The 24572-nt window shown below is 46.3% G+C and overlaps 1 protein-coding gene across 1 annotated transcript in view; it reads right to left on the bottom strand.

Moving 5' to 3' along the window:
• The window catches only part of LOC138667898 (collagen alpha-2(I) chain-like), a 107076-nt gene that overhangs the window by 43849 nt on the left and 38655 nt on the right, over positions 1–24572 (bottom strand). The window contains exons 2-3 of the mRNA XM_069755971.1: positions 24291–24423; positions 1444–4588 (exon numbers count right to left, since the gene is read on the bottom strand). Of these exons, the coding sequence (XP_069612072.1) occupies positions 1449–4588; positions 24291–24417 (3267 nt within the window). The 5' untranslated portion in view covers positions 24418–24423 and the 3' untranslated portion in view covers positions 1444–1448. The remainder of the gene's footprint in view (positions 1–1443; positions 4589–24290; positions 24424–24572) is intronic.

The following is a 24572-nucleotide window of genomic DNA, read 5'->3' as shown; positions in this document are numbered from 1 at the left end:
TCATTATTCTGTATGGAGCATTATATGGGGCTCATTATTCTGCATGGAGCATTATATGGGGCTCATTATTCTATATGGAGCATTATATGGGGCTCATTCTGTATGGAGCATTATATGAGGCCCATTATTCTGTATGGAGCATTATATGGGGCTCATTCTGTATGGAGCATTATATGGGGCCCATTATTCTGGATGGAGCAATATATGGGTCCATTATTCTGTGTGGAGCAATATATGGGTCCAGTATTCTGTATGGAGCAATATATGGGACTCATACTGTATGGAGCAATACATGGGGTCCATTATTCTGTATGGAGCAATATATGGGTCCATTATTCCATATGGAGCAATATATGGGTCAATTCTGTATGGAGCATTATATGGGACTCATTATTCTGTATGGAGGACTATACTGTCTGGTTTCTGAGCTATTGCAGAATGTACAGTAGATGTCACTCATGTAATATAAGAAGTGAAATCTTTGGCATTGTACTATACCTATATTTCTCTGCCGTATCTGAGCATCATGAATTGTGTATGTGTTAAATGGTCCCACTGTGCCTCTTTCAACCAGGGCCGATGAAAACCTGGAGCCGGCCCTGGCTGAGATGTGCAGGCAGATACTTATCCTTCATGTAATACCCTCAGGGAAGGATCTGGCTCCAAATTTAAGCTGCAGCAGGGCAACGACCCCAAACATACATCTAATCTCATAGAGAAATATCTTTAGCACAAAGGATAATAAGGAGCACTGGAATTTACCCTGATCTCAACATAATTGAGTATCTGTGGGATTACATAAAAAGACAGAAAGATTTGCGCAAGCCTACATTTACAGAACAATCTTTGCACCAAGATCCTTCAAAAACTATGTGCAAATGTGTTTAGAAGAATCAATGCTTTTCTACTGTTTTGATGGCAAATGGTCACAAAATATTGAGTTTAATTCTATTTCTCTTTTGTTCATTCATTTTGCATCTTGTTATGTAATAAAACAAACTGTTAACACTTCTATTTTTATAATCATTCTTACTGTGTCATTTTTCCATACTTGCCTAAAACTTTTCCCAGTACTGTAGATAAATTATGTAGATTTTTTTTAACACATAACTTTTTCTCTGACCACAAATTTACATTAATCATGAACTCATTAGTATTCATAACTATTTTTATCTTGCTACTTCTCGAACATGCTTAAAAATGTTCTATTTGAGTTTATTAGTTCATGAGCAGGTATGTTTGACTATCTGTAGCTTCACTAGCAAATATAGTCAAGCAAATTAATGGGTGAATGATGTAATCTTGTTGTGTTGTGACAATGCCATCTTACAGTTGAAAGCCTATAATTAAAAACAGTAGAACAATGACCTATATATTTCTAATTTAACATTTTTGTCAGTTTACCAATGTATGTATTATTCACATTATTTTGATAATACTTACTTAAGTCATTCTCCACCATGGAGATTGCCTAGTGGACCATCATCCCCAAGAAGACTGCCTAGCGGACCATCATCCCCAAGAAGACTGCCTACCGGACCATCATCCCCAAGAAGACTGCCTAGCGGACCATCATCCCCAAGAAGACTGCCTAGTGGACCATCATCCCCAAGAAGACTGCCTAGCGGACCATCATCCCCAAGAAAACTGCCTAGCGGACCATCATCCCCAAGAACACTGCCTAGCGGACCATCATCCCCAAGAAGACTGCCTAGCAGACCATCATCCCCAAGAAGACTGCCTAGCGGACCATCATCCCCAAGAAGACTGCCTAGCGGACCATGATCCCCAAGGAGACTGCCTAGAGGACCATGATCCCCAAGAAGACTGCCTAGTGGACCATCATCCCCAAGAAGACTGCCTAGCGGACCATCATCCCCAAGAACACTGCCTAGCGGACCATCATCCCCAAGAAGACTGCCTAGCAAACCATCATCCCCAAGAAGACTGCCTAGTGGTCCATCATCCCCAAGAAGACTGCCTAGCGGACCATGATCCCCAAGGAGACTGCCTAGAGGACCATGATCCCCAAGAAGACTGCCTAGTGGACCATCATCCCCAAGAAGACTGCCTAGCGGACCATGATCCCCAAGGAGACTGCCTAGCGGACCGTCATCCCCAAAAAGACTGCCTAGCGGACCATCATCCCCAAGAAGACTGCCTAGCGGACCATCATCCCCAAGAAGACTGCCTAGCGGACCATTATTCCCAAGAAGACTGCCTAGCGGACCATCATCCCCAAGAAGACTGCCTAGCGGACCAGCATCCCCAAGAAGACTGCCTAGTGGACCATCATCCCCAAGAAGACTGCCTAGCGGACCAGCATCCCCAAGAAGACTGCCTAGCGGACCATCATCCCCAAGAAGACTGCCTAGCAGACCAGCATCCCCAAGAAGACTGCCTAGTGGACCATCATCCCCAAGAAGACTGCCTAGCGGACCATCATCCCCAAGAAGACTGCCTAGCGGACCTTGATCCCCAAGAAGACTGCCTAGTGGACCAGCATCCCCAAGAAGACTGCCTAGCGGACCATCATCCCCAAGAAGACTGCCTAGCGGACCATCATCCCCAAGAAGACTGCCTAGCGGACCATCATCCCCAAGAAGACTGCCTAGCGGACCTTGATCCCCAAGAAGACTGCCTAGTGGACCAGCATCCCCAAGAAGACTGCCTAGCGGACCATCATCCCCAAGAAGACTGCCTAGCGGACCATCATCCCCAAGAAGACTGCCTAGCGGACCATCATCCCCAAGAAGACTGCCTAGCGGACCATCATCCCCAAGAAGACTGCCTAGCGGACCATCATCCCCAAGAAGACTGCCTAGCGGACCTTTATCCCCAAGAAGACCGGCCAGAAGACCGCCCAGCAGACCATCATCCCCAAGAAGAGCGTTCAGAAGACCGCCCAGCAGACCATCATCCCCAAGAAGAGCATTCAGAAGACCGCCTAGCAGACCATCATCCCCAAGAAGACTACCTAGCAGACCATCATCCCCAAGAAGACTGCCTAGCGGACCAGCATCCCCAAGAAGACTGCCTAGTGGACCTTCATCCCCAAGAAGACTGCCTAGCGGACCATCATCCCCAAGAAGACTGCCTAGCGGACCATCATCCCCAAGAAGACTGCCTAGTGGACCATCATCCCCAAGAAGACTGCCTAGCGGACCATCATCCCCAAGAAGACTGCCTAGCGGACCAGCTTCCCCAAGAAGACTGCCTAGGGGACCATCATCCCCAAGAAGACTGCCTAGCGGACCATCATCTCCAAGAAGACTGCCTAGCGGACCATCATCCCCAAGAAGACTGCCTAGCGGACCATGATCCCCAAGAAGACTGCCTAGCGGACCAGCTTCCCCAAGAAGACTGCCTAGCGGGCCATCATCCCCAATAAGACTGCCTAGCGGACCATCATCCCCAAGAAGACTGCCTAGCAGACCATCATCCCCAAGAAGACTGCCTACTGGACCATCATCCCCAAGAAGACTGCCTAGCGGACCATCATCCCCAAGAAGACTGCCTAGTGGACCATGATCCCCAAGAAGACTGCCTAGCGGACCAGCTTCCCCAAGAAGACTGCCTAGCAGACCATCATCCCCAAGAAGACTGCCTAGCGGACCATCATCCCCAATAAGACTGCCTAGCGGACCATCATCCCCAAGAAGACTGCCTAGCGGACCATTATCCCCAAGAAGACTGCCTAGCGGACCATCATCCCCAAGAAGACTGCCTAGCGGACCATCATCCCCAAGAAGACCACCTAGTGGAACATTATTCCCTTGGAGACTGCCTACCAGACCACCATCAACCTCAAGAAGACCACCTACAAGACCATCAACCTCAAGAAGACCACCTACAAGACCATCAACCTCAAGAAGACCGCCTACCAGATCACCATCATCCCCACGAAGAACACCGCCTACCAGACTATCCTCACCAAGAAGCCCTACACCAGAAGATACATCTGCTACTGCACTAAGCGCTCTGGACATTTCATCATTACCAAAAACTCCACCAATTGTCTCTTCAATCAATACGCCATCAACATTGGGTAAACGCAACAATCGATCACTTTCAGTACCCATAAATTTTCCAAATAAACCATCAAATCCTCTACCACCATAATTGCCACCAGCTACATGTTCGGAATCTTTATTGTTTTTATGGATGCTGTGATGCTTACTCCCTTGTCCAAAACCACCTTTCTTGTTAATTTTTTGTGCTTTGCTATTTTCTGCACTAAATGTACCACTAGCCATGCTAATATCCCTTTCTCTTACTGTAGCAGCATGCTCAACCTCTCCATGCTCCCCACTAGATAAATGCCAACTATCAATAGGATTACTGTTGAAAGTAGCTTGACTTTTTCCACTATCAAAATCAGATTCCCAACTGCCAACTAATTCACCAGAACTACCAGCAATGTTACTAAAATAATCGTTTCCTCCACTAGCTACATTCCAAGCAGGCTTGCTCCAAGCTGAATTTTTTCCATGAAATCCTTTTGTTCCACGGTCAGTCCAGCTATGGCTTCCTCCGGATTTGCTCCAAGGACTTTGTATCCGACCAGTGCCATGGCTTAAGGGTTCTCCTACAGCATAAAAAACACACAGAAAACATTGATGTTTTAAGCATTTATGATAAATGTACAAATAATAATAAACTGTTTCATTCCAGTTCTCTTCCCTTAAAACTCAAAGAAGTTCATAACTTTCTCAATAACATTGCCAAACTCTCGTTTAAATGACTGCTCAGTGAACATTCACAGCTTTATCCCTTACATGCATCTTCTAACAAATTTTTTAAAGTGAATATATAGCCAGTTTTTTGCCACCCCATTACAGACTTGCATAACGAGTGGGCAAAGACCATGATTCTTGCAATATATCACATATTGGGCTGCATATGGTATTTTTTTTTACAAAATCCGCTTTATCTGCTGGAGACGAGAGATCAGCGAATATGTTCGGAAAACGACCGCCAAACATAAATTCTGCACGAATATGGCACATTCGGATTCCTGATCTGAAACACAAGCACTTTTTAAATAAAAAAAAAATCGGAAAAATCTGTACCATTCAGTAAAAAGTGCGGAAAAATAGTTGTGTTGGCACAAAAGTATTTTCAGCACTTTGGAAAGGATAGTGGCACGTGTTTGATGAGGGGACGGGGTGGGGAGAGCTCAGAGGAGCGGCATGATTGTAACTTTTTTTCTTTCCAACTTTATATATGCAAATTGTGGCTAGTCAATCAGGGCGCAGGAATCATCCACAATGTCCCTCTCTATATAAAGAGCAGACATCTTGTTTTAGCGCCATTTTGTCAGCATAACATTGCAGAGAGGCTGCTCCTGATGCTGGTCCTTGATGCTGAGAGATTTTAGATAGTTAGCTAGGCAGTTGTTTCTAAGGCTGCCGTCACACTAGCAGTATTTGGTCAGTATTTTACATCAGTATTTGTAAGCCAAAACCAGGAGTGGGTGATAAATACAGAAGTGGTGCATATGTTTCTATTATACTTTTCCTCTATTTGTTCCACTCCTGGTTTTGGCTTACAAATACTGATGTAAAATACTGACCAAATACTGCTAGTGTGATGGCAGCCTAAGTCAGATAGTTTAGATAACTACTGCCCTGTGTGGCTGTGAAATCAATCTTCCAACAGATTTTTTTTCTTGTGCCATTAGTGAGGTCCACAGACAAAACCAGCAGTGACCATTTCATAGAAGTGTGTTGTGCACTGCTTCTACTGTGCTCCATGCACAAGTAGACCTCTTCAAAATCTATTATTTTCTGTTGCTAATGTGATACAGCAAGGCATATGTCACCTTGTCATTTAGTGCTGCAGAACTTCATCTGTGTGCAGAGGTGTTGCAGAGTGAAAAAAAAAAACATTTTTTTCTGTTACAAAGGTGATACAGCAGGCTAGATCCAAGTTTGAATTTTTTTGGAGGATATATTCTATGTTATACAGGCCTTATCCACAGTAAAAAAAAACAAAAAACTTTCTTCTGTTACTAACGTGATTCAGTGCACCATATTTCACCTTGTCATTTAGTGCCGCTGAAATTCAGCTGTGTGCAGAGCTGGTGCAGAGGAAAAACTCATTTATAGGACATCCCTCCTGCCAGCACAATCAGGAGGTTGTCCTTCTTATCCTTGATAGGGACAGTAACACACAAGTGGTTAAAAGGCCCCTCCATCCACCACCCCTCATTGTTTTTCCCATTCCTATCAGGGATGGACTCAGAAGAGTGTACCTTACGTCTCCCAGCAAGCTGGAGCTCCTGATGCCGGACGCAGGAGGATCGGGATGCGGTCCTCGCATCTCTCCACTTCCACCTCTGGTAGGTCTGGAGGCTGACACCCCGCTGAACAAAGGGGTCCCTCAGCCTGTCCAGTCTAGTGGTGGCTCCTGGGGTGAGCCGCTCTATTCTCACGCTGCCCAATACCGGCTCCGGTACTCGCTGAAGATTAATAGAGGCACTTCTGGTTACAGAGGGATGGCACGCAGACCTCTAGTACCCAGTGTGCATTACACTGTGGAATGTTCTTCCGGGAAATTTGAAAAAAGGCGCTGAATTGCAAGTTAAAGATGAACCACCTTGTTGACGATTCAGATGGAAGACAGGTGAGACAATACTATTTAAGGTATTTGCAGAGGGAAGCTGAGGTTCCAGTACATCTAGACTGACAGCTATTGAGGGAAAAACCACTGGCCGGTCTGATACCCCTTCTGAAACACTGGTAAAAGTGAGTTTTCTAAGTTTTGTCTCACACTGTCTGTCATCTATATTTCATAGTATGATCCTTTGTTCCTTTATAGGACAAGGAAGCTCCTAAAAATTCCATGACACCATCCGCACCTAAAAAGACAGGGAATAGATGTGCCACGTGTAATGCTAAACTATTGGACAAATATGGAAAACAGTTATGCCCTGAGTGTATTGCCAAGGTGTTTAAAGATGAACACCCCTCATTTATGACCAATTATAATGACCATAATTATAAGGACTGTTCCTCCACATACAATCCTTTTTCTCCAGACACACACGGCCGCATCATGTCCTATCCTGCACCCACCTTCTAACGTTCTGTCTGCTACTCCTCATTGCTAGTGATGTATCCCCAAATCCTGGCCCTCCTCAACACATCCCCACACTCATTTCTAACCCCCTACCTCGATCCTCCGCACGTTTTTCCAACCATGACAACCTCATACCCATTCATCCAGCCCCCACTCCCCTGGTCCCCTTACCTGGAGCACTATGGAACGCACGCTCCGTCTGCAACAAACTCACATTTATCCATGACCTCTTCATCACCAACAAACTCTCCTTCCTTGGCATCACAGAAACCTGGCTCACCCCCTCTGACTCAGCCTCTCCAGCTGCACTTTCCTACGGCGGTCTCCACCTCTCTCACACCTCTCGCTCCACCAACAAACGTGGGGGAGGGGTTGGCTTGCTCCTGTCCGACACCTGCTCCTTAACTCCAATCCCGCTACCACCCTCCGCTACTCTTCCCTCATTTGAGGTGCACTCCATCCGCATCTATTCCCCCTTCAACCTCCAGCTGGCTGTCATCTACCGCCCCCCAGAACTAGCCATCTCCACCTTTGTCGACCACTTCACCACATGGCTACTTCATTTCCTCTCTGTTGACATCCCCACTATCATCATGGGTGATTTCAACATCCCCATTGACACTTCCACCTCAGCTGCCTCTAAACTTTTATCACTGACTGCCTCCTTTGGCCTCAGTCAATGGTCCTCTGAGGCCACTCACAAAGATGGCCACACGCTGGACCTCATCTTCACCCGCCTCTGCTCCCTTAATAATCTCACTAACGCACCCCTCCCCCTGTCTGACCACAACCTACTGACATTCTCTTCCATCTCCTCTCCTAGTGTGCAACCCCCACTCCACAAACTCCCTCGCAGAAATCTCAAACATCTCAAGTTACAATCACTCTCTGAGTCCCTTCTCCCTCTTACCGACATAGCCTCCTTTCATGACACAGATGCTACTACTGCTTTTTATAACACCACAATAACAGCAACACTCAATTCGGTCGCCCCGCTCATGCATAGCAAAACTCGTACACTCAACAGGCAGCCTTGGCTGACCAACCTGACCAAAGAATTGAGACAGGCTTCTAGGATCGCTGAGCGGAGATGGAAGCGATCCTGCTCTGCTGACCACTTCACCGCATACAAGCAGTCCCTCGCCAGCTTCAAGTCCGTGCTCACTGCCGCAAAACAAACTTACTTCTCATCTCTCATATCCTCCCTGTCTCATAACCCTAAACAGCTTCTCAACACTTTCAATTCTCTACTCTGTCCCCCTGCACCTCCTCCCTCCCCTCTCATTTCTGCTGAAGACTTCACCTCTTTCTTTAAACAGAAGATCGATACGATCAGAGAAAGCTTTGGCCCACAGCGCCCACTGCCCCTCTTAGCTGCTCACCCATGCTCCTCCAAAACCAGCTTCTCCACCATGACAGAAGATCAGCTCTCCACCCTCCTGTCAAGATCACACCTCACCACCTGCACGCTTGACCCGCTCCCGTCCCACCTCATCCCTAACCTTTCCACGGTCTTCATCCTAACCCTAACGCACCTCTTCAACCTCTCACTCACAACATGTGTCTTTCCCTCATCCTTCAAGCATGCCAAGATCACACCCATCCTCAAACAGCCCTCCCTTGACCCATCCTCTGTGTCTAGCTATCGCTCGATATCTCTTCTCCCTTATGCCTCCAAATTGCTGGAGCAACACGTCCATCTTGAACTGTCCTTCCACATCTCCTCCTGCTCCCTCTTTCATCGGTTACAATCTGGCTTCCGTTCCCATCACTCAACTGAAACTGCCCTAACTAAAGTCACCAATGACCTACTAACTGCCAGGAGCAAGCGACACTACTCTGTCCTCCTTCTCCTGGACCTGTCTTCTGCCTTTGACACTGTGGACCACTCCCTTCTGCTACAAATCCTCTCTTCTCTTGGCATCACAGACTTGGCCCTTTCCTGGATCTCGTCCTATCTGACAGACCGGACATTCAGTGTCTCCCTCCCCCACACCACCTCCTCACCTCACCCCTTGTCAGTCGGTGTTCCTCAAGGCTCTGTTCTAGGACCCCTACTCTTCTCCATCTACACCTTTGGTCTGGGACAGCTCATAGAATCCCACGGTATGCAGTATCATCTCTATGCCGACGACACGCAGATCTACCTATCCGGACCAGACCTGACCTCCTTACTTACCAAAATCCCGCACTGTCTGTCTGCTATTTCAGCCTTCTTTTCTGCTCGCTTTCTACAACTGAACATGGACAAAACAGAATTCATCATCTTTCCCCCATCTCATTCTACCCCTCCACCAGACCTATCCATCAATGTCAATGGTTGCTCACTTTCCCCAGTCCCACACGCCCGGTGCCTCGGGGTGATCCTCGACTCTGCCCTCTCTTTCAAGCCACATATCCAAGCCCTTGCCTCCTCCTGCCGCCTCAAACTCAAAAACATTTCCTGGATCCGCGCATTCCTTGACCGCGACACCGCAAAAATGCCAGTGCATGCCCTTATCATCTCCCACCTCGACTACTGCAACCTCCTACTCTCTGGACTCCCCTCTAGCACCACTCCAATCCATCCTACACTCTACTGCCCGACTAATCTACCTGTCTCCCCGCTATTCTCCAGCCTCTCCCCTATGCCAAGCCCTTCACTGGCTTCCTATCACCCAGAGACTCCAGTTCAAAACCTTCACAATGACCTACAAAGCCATCCACAACCTATCTCCTCCATACATCTGTGACATGATCTCCCGGTACCTACCAACACGCAACCTCCGATCCTCTCAAGACCTCCTTCTCTACTCCCCTCTCATCTCATCTTCCCACAACCGCATCCAAGACTTCTCCCGTGCTTCCCCCATACTCAGGAACTCTCTACCCCAACACATCAGACTCTCGCCTACCATAGAAACCTTCAAAAAGAACCTGAAGACTCACCTCTTCCGACAAGCCTACAGCCTGCAGTGATCCTGAACCTACTGAACCGCCGCACAACCAGCTCTACCCTCTCCTAGTGTATCATCACCCATCCCCTGCAGACTGTGAGCCCTTGCGGGCAGGGTCCTCCCTCCTTTTGTACCCGTGTGCCTTGTTTTTTGCTCATGTTTAATGTATTTGTCTATATTTGCCCCGTATTTCACATGTAAAGCGCCATGGAATAAATGGCACTATAAAAATGTATAATAATAATAATAAGAAGAGAGGAGGTTCAGAATTCCATCACAGAGTTAGTTACCCTGCAATCTTCCCTGATGGCTCCATTTCAAAGGAGGAGGAATTATCAGGTTACACTGACCCTGAAGAAGAGGAAAAGGAAGAATTTGTTGCAATTCCCCAGGAGAAAATAAGAAGTACCTTTTATCTTGGGAAGATACTGATGCACTATTATCAGCCGTCAGGAATACTGGAGGCACTCCTCATTACAGGATGAAATGTTCAGAGGTTTAAGGAGCTGTATTCCCTGTCAATAAGCATATTAAAGCCATGATCCTGGAGGAGTGGGAAGATGTGGAAACGAGACTGATAATTCCAAGAAGTTTCAGATCACATCTACCCTTTGAGTCAGAGGATATAAAATTATGGGAAGAAATCCCTAAAGTAGGTATCCCGGTAGCTAGGGTAGCAAAGAAAACTGCTATCCCCTTTGAAGACTCATCATACCCGATGGATAGAAAGGCAGATGTTCTTCTCAAAATAACATGGGAGACCTCTGCAGCCATAATTAAGGTTAATATAGCATCTACCTTTGTGGCAAGATCCATGAGTATATGGATAGAAGAGTTAGAAGCTCATCTAAGAAAGGATACATCCAGAGACGAGATCCTGAAATCTATGCCATTACTCAAAATGAGAACAGGGCTCATGGCAGATACCTCAGCAGAGTCAGTTAGATTTGCAGCAAGGAATGGGGCACTATCCAACACGGCTAGGCGAGCAATCTGGCCAAAAACGTGTTCAGGGTTTGTCACTCTAAAAATAAATTGTGCTCCATCCCCTTTTCTGGCTTTTGAATGTTTGGTCCTGCACTGGACGACATATTGGAAAGGGTGTAGGATGAAAAAAAGGGGTTTCCGGAAGAGAGACCTAAAAAAGTTTCATCCTTTCGGAGTCCGCATTCTCGTCAGAAACCAGAATATAAAGGTAAAGGGAAGACCAGTAGATGGAGCTACCCGAAGGGCGGTAAAGGAAGGAATAACTTTTTCAGTTCAGCAAATAGCTCGGGTAGGCAATGATGCCAAGATAGTGTTGAGGAGGGGAGACTTCAAAAGTTTCTTACAGCATGGACAGAAGTATCCAAGAATGCATGGATACTGCAGACAATAATAGAAGGATACAAATTATAATTTGCGCAGATACCCTAGGGAAGACTTCCCTGACAACTATCCAGTCCCCCAGGTTGCAAGAAGGCTACTGGCAGACATAACAACGTTGGTGGATTCAGAAGCAGTGTTTCCAGTGCCAGAGGCAGAATGGTGTCTCTGATACTATTTGAGCCTGTTTTCAATAACGAAACGTGGGTGCGAATATCGCACCATAATAAATCTGAAGTCTCTAAACAGATGGGTATCCTACAAGAAATTCAAGATGCAGTCTATAAGATCTACAACTCCATTGATCAAGGAAACTATCATAGAAAATAGTGTAATGTGCACGTTAGATCTCAAAGTATTATCATGTGCCTAGTCACCCTCACAGCTAGTGGTATCTAAGATTTGCATTGGAAGAGGAAGGGAAGATTCAACATTACCAGTTCAAATGCCTCCCATTTGGGCTTTACTCAGCACCATGCATTTTCAACAGGCTGGTGGCAGAAGTTATGGCCTTTCTCAGAGAGCAAGGGATATTAGTTGTCCAGTATCTGGATGCCTTCCTGTTGATGGCGGAGTCCCCCAAGCAATTAAGGACCAGTTTAACATCAACCATCTTAGTGTGAAACAACTTAGGGTGGATCATAAACTGGGAAAAATCCGATCTTGTGCCAGGAAGACGGTGGGTCTTTCTAGGAATTCTCTTGGACCCCCGGACAGCAGATGTCCTTCCTGCCAGAAAGGAGACAGAACTCAGGAACAAGGTTATAGCCTTGTAAGGCAGATCACAGATGTTCATCCAAGAAGCTATGAGGATTCTAGGTGTGATGACTGCTTCTATACCAGGGGTCCAGTGGAGACAGTTCCACTCGAGACAACTGCAACATCAGGTCCTGACAACCTGGAACAGTAGGAGAGATGGGCTAGACAAAAAGTTAAGACTGTCAGCAATAACAAAAAAGTAATTAGCCTGGTGGCCTTAGATAACCAACCTGAAGAAGAGGATTATGTGGAAACTGTCTCCATTTATATTGATCAGCACATATGCAAGCCGCAGTGGCTGAGGGGCCCAAGTGCAGGATCAGTGCATACAGTGTACTGGCAAAGATCTTCCCAGATCATCCAACCTCAGAGAGATTCAGGCAGTCAAGGAAACGCTAAAGCGATGTGGGACGAGTCTAAAGAACCAACACGTCAGAGTCCTGTCAGACAATATTACAACAGTGGCCTTCCTCAAACATCAAGTGGGAGCAAGACACCACCTTTTACAGGCAGTAGCACAGAAGATCTTCCTTTGGGCAGAGGAAACAGTGCTATCAGTAACCGCAATACATCTGAAGGAGTCTCAGAATGTTGTAGAAGACTTTCTCAGCAGAAAAACAGTACAACAGTCACAATGGGAACTGAACTGGGAAGAATTCCAACATATTGTACTCTGATTGGGTGCCCCCCAGGAGGACCTGTTCGCTACACGAAAAAATTCAAAAGCAATTCTTTTCCCTCAATCAGGAAGACAGGCCGACAGGAGTAGAAGAAGCCTTATCTCAAAAATGAAATATGGACCTGTCGTATGCCTTTCCTCCATTTCCTCTAATCCCAGCAATGTTGAAGATACAGGAGGATTAAGTCAAAGTGATCATATTACCATTTTGGCCCAGAAGGAACTGGCTTTGCTTACCGAGATGGATGGCCATAGAAGATCTCATCATCATTCCAGAGAGGCACAATCTACTGTTTCAGGGGCCAATACACCATCCCAATGTGAAGCTCCTACAGTAGTCTGCCTGGATCCTGAGCGGCAGATCTTGAGGTCTAAAGGTCTCTCTTGGACTCGGTCATAACAATGATACAAAAAAAGCAGGAAACCGATAACATTGGCTATATATATGAAAATATAGAGGAAATTTTGTGCACAATATCCTTAGGCAACAATAGAATTATTTAGGCCTGATATTCCCAAAATTTTACTAAAGGTACCGTCACACTGAACAACATTACAATGATAACGATAGCGATCCGTGACGTTGCAGCGTCCTGGATAGCGATATCGTTGTGTTTGACACGCAGCAGCGATCAGGATCCTGCTGTGACATCGCTGGTCGTCGCTGAAAGTCCAGAACTTTATTTCGTCGCTGGATCACCCGCTGACATCGCTGGATCAGCATGTGTGACGCCAATCCAGCGATGTGTTCACTGGTAACCAGGGTAACTATCGGGCTACTAAGCGCAGGGCCACGCTTAGTAACCCGATGTTTACCCTGGTTACCATTGTAAATGTAAAAAAAAAAAAAAACACTACATACTTACATTCCGGTGTCTGTCACGTCCCTCGCCGTCAGCTTCCCGCACTGACTGTGAGCGCCGATGTCACCGCTGTGCTCTGCTTTACGGCCGGCGCTCACAGTCAGTGCGGGAAGCTGACGGCGAAGGACGTGACAGACACCGGAATGTAAGTATGTAGTGGTTTTTTTTTCTACATTTAGGGTATGTGCACACGTCCGGATTTTTAGCGTTTTTTGCGGAATTTCGCAATAAAAACGCTATAAATCCGGTAAAAAAACGCTAACATTATGCATCCTATCTTTTAGAATGCATTCCGCATTTTTTGTGCATATGTTAGCGTTTTTTTCCGCAAAAAAAACGCATTCTGCAAAAAGAACAGACATGCTCATTCTTTTTGCGGATTTTTTGAGGATTCCATATCAAAAAGGACATTCCTTAAAAAAAAAAAAAAACCGCAAAAAATCCGCGCAAAAAACGCGCAAAAAACGCGCAAATTCCGCGAGAAATCCGCGCGAAAAAAGATGCGGATTTCTGGCAGAATTCTCAGGATTTTGTCAGGAAAAAAACCTGACGTGTGCACATACCCTGACAATGGTAACCAGGGTAAACATCCGGTTACTAAGCGCGGCCCTGCGCTTAGTAACCCGATGTTTACCCTGGTTACCCGGGGACTTCGGCATCGTTGGTCGCTGAAGAGCTGTCTGTGTGACAGCTCTCCAGCGACCACACAACGACTTTCCAACGATTACGGCCAGGTCGTATCGCTGGTCGTGATCGTTGGAAAGTTGCTGAGTGTGACGGTACCTTAAGACCCAGAACTCTGAAAAGTGCATATCTCGGCTCTGAGTGTTTTTATCAACTATCCACTAGCAGGGCATCCATGGATTGAACAATTCATTAAGGCCACAGGCAGAATAAGACCCACATTTAGAGCCTACATCCCACCATGGCATTTGAACAGGGTCTTAAATGGATTATGCAGATCACCATATGATAGGGGAGATCAGAGATAAATAGTGCACACCATAGCTCAAGGTAACCAAATAGTGCAGCATAAAAATAAGCATATAAGAGCCAGGTACAGTCATAAACACCCATAGTTGAGTAAAGTCCAGTGTACTCCTTGACGCGCGTTTCAATGTCTTTCTTCCTCAAAAGGGGTGCACCCCTAGGAGGTGTGTACTCTATATATAATTTTATATTCTATTTTCTTACTGCCATTTTCCATTTAACTAGGGGACATCAGAGACAAAATCCCAGGTGTGTCTGGTCTTATCTATTTATTCATCTTGCATCCTTTTGTATATTACAATGACTTGCACTATGCACTTTATTTATTGAAAAGATTTTCACTAATTACCTTACTGAGCAACTGAATTTGCATTATAGGCTGCAGAAAACTTTTTTAGGATGTGATATGCTTTATATTGAAATTCCCAGACACAAGTAAAAAATATTTTCTGTCCAGTGTTTGCTTTTTCCAATTTCTGTATGGTTCACTTTCATCTCCAATCATTTTTTATTCATTTTATAATTATGTGATTTAATAAAATTATTTACTTGCTTTGCAACCTATGTTGGAGGACTTTTTTTTTGCTCTACATAGTTTTTGACTGAGAGCCCATCAGCTGTAACAGAAGCATACATGCCTGCTGTTTTTAGCTGATCTCAGAGAACAAGCACACCACAACTTTCTCAATCCACCATAACATCTCTGCCTGTACCTCCTTCACGGTTCAGCGGTTTTTCCGATTCACCGTACTCCACCCTCTCTCAGCACTGCAGCCAGCCCTCGGTCCCAAAGTTGTGGTCACGTAAAGATTGTTTCCTTCTACACATGACAAAGCTAAGAGGTTAGACTCCACCATCTCCAATCTGTGGACCACGGAAATTCTGCTTTTCCGCCTGGTAGATAAAGACAGTTTTCGAAAGCTGATGGCCATCGCAGTCCCCCAGTACCAGTTGCCCAGTCACCATTACATCTCTAAAAAAAACTGTACCTGCGCTACACCAGTATCTCGCAGACAACATCACCCATTGCATCCACAATTTGCATAGTTTTAGGCGCTCGCTCAAAACACATTTGTTCAGAGCGGCCTACCACGTTCACTAATCAAAGTCATTTTATGCTTGTGTGTGTAGCCCATCCATCCCCCACCCCCTGAAGATGGCTGGACCTTCATTGTAAATACATCATTGTAAATACACACCTGTACTTTGTATCTTCCCCACCTCATGGTAGATTGTAAGCTCTCACGAGCAGGGTCATCTTATTGTGCTTTAATTATCGTATTGTTAACGTTGTTACTTATGACTGTTGTGTTTGAAACTGTTAAACTGTAAAGCACTGCGGAATATGTTGGCGCTATATAAATAAAGATTATTATTATTATTATTCTATGACTAAATCTATGTCTGCCAGGGTGCATTTCACCACAGACGCTTGGACGAGTAAGCATGGCCAAGGGCATGTCGGAAAGACTAAGTGCAACACAAAGGGATAAGGGGAAGGGAACCCAACACTAGGGAAGGGGGGAGTGAAGACCCCTAGGCAGATCTAACGTCACCCTGTTTGTCCTAAGTGTTCCTATATAGGTTCTGCATCTATCACCGAGCAGGATACCTAACCCATGCCTGACCCTGGTGATAAGCCCTGCATACGGAAGGACAGAAAAACACTAGTCAATCCCCACTACCACTAAAGACAGATGGGATACACAACAATGGGGATACTTAGCTTGAGTAGACTCAGAGAGAAACACAGATGTCCTCCAAACAACAAAGAGCAAGACAGACGACTGCTACAGCTCCAAGCCTTAACAGGGAAATGGAAATATCACCGGCAACTTCCAGCAGCAAGCTGGGAGTTATAAACACCCAGGTCCAGGTGTTTATACTAGAGCCAAAGGAGGTTGCCACTGGGTCTTAAAGTCAGAAGGACTAGGAAGTAGTCTGCAAAGCCAACTGCTGAGACCTTCTGCAGCTAAATGCAGTGTGACTGTCTGCAGCCTCTGACACACCCATGACATTGTGGGGGCAGACGGGGAAGGGGCTGCTCCACGAGTCTTGGAATCACCAAGGCTTACAGGACAAATGTCTATACTTCACACTTCCTCCAATGCTTCTGCCTCCTCCTCTAGGGCCTCCACTTGCGCCCTCATCCTCCGCCTTAATGAAACACGAGTTCCAACAGTGCAGAGCGAATCCCCACCACCTCCATACAGCGCAGCCAGGGCTCACTGCAATAAGGCAGTGTCAAAATTGAAAGATCGGATTGCGCAGTCATACAGCTGAAGAGTTGTGGACAACTTTTCAGACCAAGTTTGAGCAATGGCTGTCTCCGCTGAACTTGGATCCAGGGAAGACTGTGTCCGATAATGGTATGAATCTGGTAGCAGCCATACGGTGAGGCAATCTCACACACGTGCCTTGCATGGCTCACATCCTCAACCTGGTGGTAAAGCGATTTCTCCGCCACTATTGTAACACCCCAGGTAAACGGTTGTTACAGTGGCATTGATTTCCTCTCGGGGAGGGTAATGCCATGCTTGGAAGCGAGGAAAAGATCCCTTTAACAGGTAACACATACATGCAACATGTTCTGACCCCAGACCAGAAGGGGGAGCTCTGATCCAGTTTGTGGGTGGTTCCCCTATATATAATCTGGCTGGAGGAAGAGAGAGTAGTCTGTGAGAGGAGAGTGAAGAGAGAGGAAGCAGACAGAGAGTTCAGGAAGAGAGCTGGGCCATGCAGATGAGCAGATCTGCAGCTCCTGGAAAGGAAAGAGAGGAACGGAACAGTTTGCAGAGAGTGTGAAGGAGGAAGGAGCAAAGGCGCAGTAAAGTACTGGAGAGAAGCTGCGACTGAGCCGGACCGCACCATCCCTGTGATCCGTACCCTGGACTGTGGCTGCCTTGCATCAGTAAAAAGGTAAAGAGACTGCAACCTTGTGTCCTGATTCTTTATGGCACTATGCCATCTTTATTACACTGGGAGCCCTGGGGACCCAGCTTCACCTGTGGGAAGCCATACCATCCCTGCTGCCATAACATCACCCCAGTGGACCCCTTTAAGCAGCGTTGGTCATCCCTGACCGAAAACCACAGGTGGCGTCATGAAGAAACCTTATAAACTTTATTTCCTATTTACTTCAACCCCCTTTATTGTACGCCCAGGGCCACGGACCGGGTCACTGCCACCGTGACCACCCCTTTAATGACAACCGGACCCGGTACCAAGTACCCCTAGGTCCTTTCAGGTGCTCCATTTTGCTGTCACAAACAGGATGGATCGACCCATTGAAGTGGGTCTTGTGCGCCTAAGAGACTGAGCTTTATTGAGAAACTATTGAACTGCTAATTGCCAGCAAAACTGCCGCCATTAAAGCACCACGAGGAGCGCAGGAGAAGAAAGGCATGCCATCGTGGACGGAGTCTGGCATGAGGCGCGAAAGCCATGAACGCCCCCTTCAAGTGCTATTATACAACGAGGACATGTCCATCAGCGAGAGAGGTCCACCTCCTGATCTGCTATGGTGGGAACAGAGAGAGGAAGATGCCCTGACCCCGGAGAACAGAGCAGGAGCAACACGTGTGTGCAGCAGCGGACCTGGAGAAAGTGATGGAGAGCGGTGGCCACCCGGAGGGTGGAAAAGCAGTGGAGGACTGTCCCGGATGATGGGAGGAGGACCCGGGACAACTGACGCCTGTGGACCCAGAGCTCCTGGGAGTTCAAATGGAGGAGCTGAGTTGCCAGCTCCTAAGCACGGAACTGACTGCAGTGGGGAGAAGGAAGGCGGTCCTGAGCAGAAAGACCACATTGGAGGAGCTGCGGCCTGTCCTGCGATCAGCGTCCACAACCTCAGCAGCGGAGCAGACCGGCATCGGAGGAATCACATTTGAAGCAGGTATGGAGACCGACCCTGCCCCAGCAACTGACCCTGCTCCAGAGACTGACCTTACCGTGGTGACCGAAAGTACCGCTCTGCAGACTGAAGAGACACTGCTAGGCCCGCTCCCAGCACCCTCAGCCCCCCTGACCTGGTTGGGTTCATTACAACGTTGCCTGGGACCAGGCATCCGGTGTAGAGGGGCACATGAGAGCTCCATTGAAACCCACAGGCACATCACTGGAGGTGAGCGCAAAGGGAGTTGTATTTCAGTGGGACAACCCGGGGCAGACCTAATTGGGTTCTCTGGGGAGGCCCAACCAGAGGGGTCCCATATTGAAGTCCTCAGCTGGAAGGAGTATGGTCAGCGCTAAGAGTTAAAGTGGTAGCATGATGCCTGGCGTAGGGCCATTGAGGAGTGCAATCTGAGGGCCAAAGCTCAGGCCCATAAGGCCAAACGATCAGACCATGGAGACAGGGCTTTATAGTGGCCTTCCACCTTAAAAAGGGTTGTGGATTCCTTAAAGAGCCTGGACTGTTGGCAGAGGTATTTGTCACCTAAAGGGACGTAGAGTCACACTTCCTGGAGGGGCACCCTGACCGAGATCTGCACCCAGGGGATCATGTGACATACACCCGTCATTGGGGTGAAAAACGCTGGTACGCCCTGAACGCTAGAAAATGCAAACTGACAGCTGCCAGTCCTGACAAATTATCAGCACCAAAGACAGCAAGACCTAAGTCACCTTGCAAATAGTGCAGACCCATTATCTTCAGGAGTAAAGCCAGTGCCTCTAACAGCAAAAACGCAGCATGTAGTGTGTTCGCGGGCTACACAAACAGATGTGGAAACAGTGCAGGGGCTCTCAGACCCTTATAGTAGGAAAGGATCAGATTTTCATTATCTCAGGAATAAGACTGGAAATAAGGATGAGAGAGAATATCGTCCAGGTGCTACCGTGGAAGCAATCAGATTAAGAGAGTAATGGAAGTATGACTGTAAAGAGTTGGGTTATGTTCCTGTTGTTCAAGTTTAAAGAACTGCGGAATTATGAACTAGGCATGATCAAACTTTTGGTGTATATAGTTGGCACTTATTAAAGTGCGTTCTACTGGTTTTACATGAAACCAAAGAAGAAACTGTTTATTGTTGTTTGCACTAAAAAGTTGTTTGTCTTAAAGGGACCAAGAAGAAAAACCATTTGGCATTGCCGAAGAAGCGGTCAAGAAAGGAGACCACTTACACCTACGTTGGGGGTTTAGAACGGGTCCTCCGCATCATTGCTGTTGTTGGTGAGAAAGATCTCACAATTTGCTAAATTAAACTGTTATTGATATAATGTGAAGTACTTGAATGTTTGCACCTTTAGATGATTCATTACCTCAGTTTAGAAAATGTTGACTTTGTTGCACTCTATTTAAGAAAGTGTTAGTCTATAATATTGCTAGAAAAGTTTACCCGTAAGGGAATTGAATTGAATCGTATTTCATATGTCAGACAGTTAATATATGCATAAGTAATTTTTAGTATCATAGAGAGTTCTACATTTTTAGTAAAGCTAATGTTTTGCACTGTATATATATATATATATACTGTATATATATATATAATCCAGATAGGAGAAAAAGCGGCAGCACTCACCAGTCTTGACAGCAGGTAATCCTTTATTGACACATACTCTTCACGGCTCGGGGGTGCATATTTACAGATGAGTGTACAGGTAAAACGACGGCCGTTTCGCGCTACTCCAGCGCTTCAACAGGTCTGGCCTGTTGACCTGTTGAAGCGCTCGAGTAGCGCAAAACGGCCGTCGTTTTACCTGTACACTCATCTGTAACTATGCACCCCTGAGCCGTGAAGAGTATGTGTCAATAAAGGATTACTTGCTGTCAAGACTGGTGAGTGCTGCCGCTTTTTCTCCTATCTGGATTATTGCTTTGTTATACCTTCTTGGTGAGAGCACCTGAGGTCTTGCTGTTCGGCTGATATCAACGCTTGCTGGGTCCGGTGTGTCGGCTCTGACGTCCTGGTGGTGCGGTCAGCTGTATCTGGATTTACGACTATATATATATATATATATATATATATATATATATATATAGTTACATGTAACGTTCAAGAAACAACCTCCCATAAAGGAAAGCAAAGTCGTTTTTCTTGCTATATTGTAATAATGCATTTAAAAAAAATTTGTATGTCTTTATACTGTTATTGTTGTTTTTGTTTTCCCAGTCCGGGAGTACTGGATTTAATTGGGAGGAGGGGAGTGTAACACGCCAGGTAAACGGTTGTTACAGTGGCATTGCTTTCCTCTCGGGGAGGGTGATGCCATGCTTGGAAGTGAGGAAAATAACCCTTTAACAGGTAACACATACATGCAACACGTTCTGACTCCAGGCCAGAAGGGGGAGCTCTGATCCAGCTTGTGGGTGGCTCCCCTATATATATTCTGGCTGGAGGAAGAGTTAGAGAGTAGTCTGAGAGGAGAGAGAAGTGAGAGGAAACAGAGAGAGAGTTCGGGAAGAGAGCTGGGGCCATGCAGATGAGCAGATCTGCAGCTCCTGGAAAGGAAAGAGAGGAACAAAATAGTTTGCAGAGAGTGTGAAGGAGGAAGGAGCAAAGGCAAAGTAAAGAGCAGGAGGTAAGCTGCGACTAAGCTTCCTCCACGCTGAAGGGCAGAATACAGGTAGCCGGAAGACCGAGGTTGTGGGGGTAACTATGCCCCACGGCAGAAACCGGCAGACTGCAGGTCGCCTGTCCACCATTAACACCCAACGGCACAATAACCCATAGCGCTTGGAGTCATCCTGAGAGACCCCTGTAAAAAGGCTCGAGTTACCTGCCTTGCGGGTAGTGTCCTACCAACAAGAAGGACAGAGAGAAAGTGAGGACCTTGTGTGAGACCTAAGGCAGCAAGGAACCACAACACAGTGCTGAAAGGAAGGCTTCCAACCCCACCTGGCTAAGGGGATCTCAGAATTGCTTCCAGGCTGGCCGGACCACACCATCCCTGTGATCCGTACCCTGGACTGTGGCTGCCTTGCATCAGTAAAAAAGTAAAGAGACTGCAACCTTGTGTCCTCTGATTCTTTCTGGCACTATACCATCTTTATCTATTACATCAGGAGCCCTGGGAACCCAGCTTCACCCGGGGAAAGCCATACCATCCCTGCTGCCATAACATCACCCCAGTGGACCCCTTTAAGCAGCGTTGGTCATCCCTGACAGAATATCACAGGTGGTGTCACAAAGAAACCTTATAAACTTTATTTCCTATTTACTTCAACCCCCTTTATTGTACGCCCAGGGCCACGGACCGGGTCACTGCCACCGTGACTATCCCTTTAATGATGACTGAACTCGGTACCGAGTACCCCTAGGCCCTGGTGGGTGCTCCGCTATCCTGACCTGGGTGATCTGATGCAGGATGCACAGAAGCTGTGTTCTCACTTCCACCATTCGCACCTCTCAGGTCATCTACTTGCATTGATACAGAGGTCTTTGTCCATGCCAGTTAACAGGTTGATATTCGATGTGCTGACAAGGTAGAATTTTACTCTGCACATGTTGCAGTGAGTGTGGCAGCAACAATAAGCCCTGACGCAGTATGTTATGTCATATAGCCTGGGCCAATGCAGTACGGACGTGGGCCATAATCCTGTTTACAGAGTGGGCACAGATTATGGACCTCTGCTCCTTTTTGCACAGTTTCAAAATGGCTAATAAGATGGTTAGTGCTGATGATGCCATCATCAGCACCACTATCCCAGTCATCTACATGCTGGAGCAGACTTTGAATAGCCTGCGGGAGGAGGTGGTGGTTCCAGAGGACGATGCAGAAAGGATAACAATGTCTCTGTCGTCACCAAGGTGGGTGCTAAGGGAGGGTGGATTACCATGATTGAGGATCGAGGGGGGTTAATTATACCAGACAAACTGTTAGTGAAGGTTCAAGAGCCAAGGAATAAATGGAGGAGGAAGAGATGATGGGCAAGCAACTGTCAGGAGATAAATAGGATAATCATCCCCTCTCTGTTGTTCTTGGTTGGCGGTAGGGGCCAGAGGAAAATAGCCTCAGTTTAACCCAGCCACCAACACAGCATGGGCTTGGACCTCAAGGCAGAGCCCGGCATATGAGTTCCTTCTTGCTGCACTATCCTCAACATGATCCCTGTATAGTTATGATTCGAAATAGTGATTCGAAATAGTGCTAGATGCTTCCCGCCCTAGAAGGGACCCACGAATGGTGGAGTATCAAAACACGCTTTTACACAACCTTAAGAGAGGTTTTCCCCAAGACAGTAGTGAGGCATAGAATATGCATTGCACCTCTGGCATGTCAATTCGTCAACGCCAAAACATTAGCAGCAGCAGTGTTATTGGCAGAAGCAATTTCTGTTAGTTCTTTGACACATTTTTTAGTCTAGCTCGTGCACCAGCACAACAGAGTCCAAGTCTGACACGTGGTGAACAACTGAAGAGGAAGGTGCAGAAGTATCTAGAACTCAATATCAATACCATCAAGGAGTGTTTGGACCTTTTTACATTTTGATCTTCTGTCGCTCCTCATACTATTTCTATTCTGGTGAAATTTATGCCACTTTGGTGGTGTCTGTCACTAATTATTTTAAGTTTGAAGACTCCTGATTGGGTCTCCATCTCCAGGGTTGGCTGTAGTGGAAGAGGTGTCGGTATTTCTACTCCTGTGAAATTGCCACTTTGGTGGTGTCTGTCACAAATTTTTGGAAATGTGTGGACTCCTGGTTGGGTCTCCTTCATGTGTGTTGCCTGTAGCAGTAGGCCTCAGAGACTCAGGCCTCTACTCGCTATGAGTCAATTACCCGTGTTACTATCCTTACATTTTTATGACTGTAGTAGTCTACGAAACTGATATTCGTGTGACCTGACTGTAGCTGAGCATAAAAGCAGGTTGAGCTGTTGCATGTGGTATCACAGCTCCCAGCACAGCAGACCTACACCAATGCTTCACCCACCTCATCTTAATTTAAAGTTCAATTCAAAGCTGTAAGTGCTGGCCCAGACCCTGATACTTCATGCATGGCTGATTGCTGCCGTTCCATTCTAAAATTTGCACTGTGGGTCAATTGAGGCCACTTTCCTGGTGTCTGTCTCTAATGTGATGTGTTTTGGCAGCTTTTGGTCCCGTTTGAAGGTGTTGTGTATGCGTTTGTTTTTGCCTCCCAATGACTCCTATGGCGTTTGGCTATGTTCAGCGAATATTCGACGAATAATTTTGCGAATATTGCAAAATCGGCGATCCATAATCTGAACCGAACATTGGAATATTCACTCATCTTTACTGGAGACTACTCTCTGAATGCTGAGCTCTTAACCCACACACACCAATGCTTGGCATCTTGCAGAAAGTAAGTGGCAGAGGTCATGGTTGTACAGACCTCATGTATATGGAGAACTACATGACAGCAGGTTTACTATTCCTCAAGTGATAATCTCCTGCTGTTAAAACAGTAATTTTATCAAAACTACACTAAGCAGCCCACTACATGATACATCACTGGCATCAGGGTCTCTGTGTCTACATTATGCAGCTCTTTGATTAGGTAGCAAAAACCTGGTGACAAATTTCCACCATAACAACCCCTTCTGAAAATCAAATTAATTGCAGTGGGTTTGACTTTAATAGTTCTGAAGGTCCTGTGGTATAATCGGAAGAGATTATGGCCAGCCACACATTAATAGTATAACATTTCCTTACCTGGACTCCTGGCATGTGACAAATCATCAGCAAACTTTTTTTTAGCTGCAGGTCTTGCAAATACAGCATTATGAGACAGAATGGCAAAGCTGCAAAGAAGCAGCATTTTCCAGAACAACATCATCATTTGACTCTGCAAAAAGGATAATACCTTATATTAGTTCTAGTCAAACTACAAAGTTACAATACATCAATACATAGTGCCCACACAATGCTTTACAAATATTTATTCTAACGTTCATCTATAAATGATGAGAAACAACCCAGTCTGATTACTATTTA

Source organism: Ranitomeya imitator, chromosome 2, assembly GCF_032444005.1.
Source record: "Ranitomeya imitator isolate aRanImi1 chromosome 2, aRanImi1.pri, whole genome shotgun sequence".
Classification (NCBI taxonomy): domain Eukaryota; kingdom Metazoa; phylum Chordata; class Amphibia; order Anura; family Dendrobatidae; genus Ranitomeya; species Ranitomeya imitator.
This window is presented reverse-complemented; position numbering and strand designations above follow the sequence as displayed.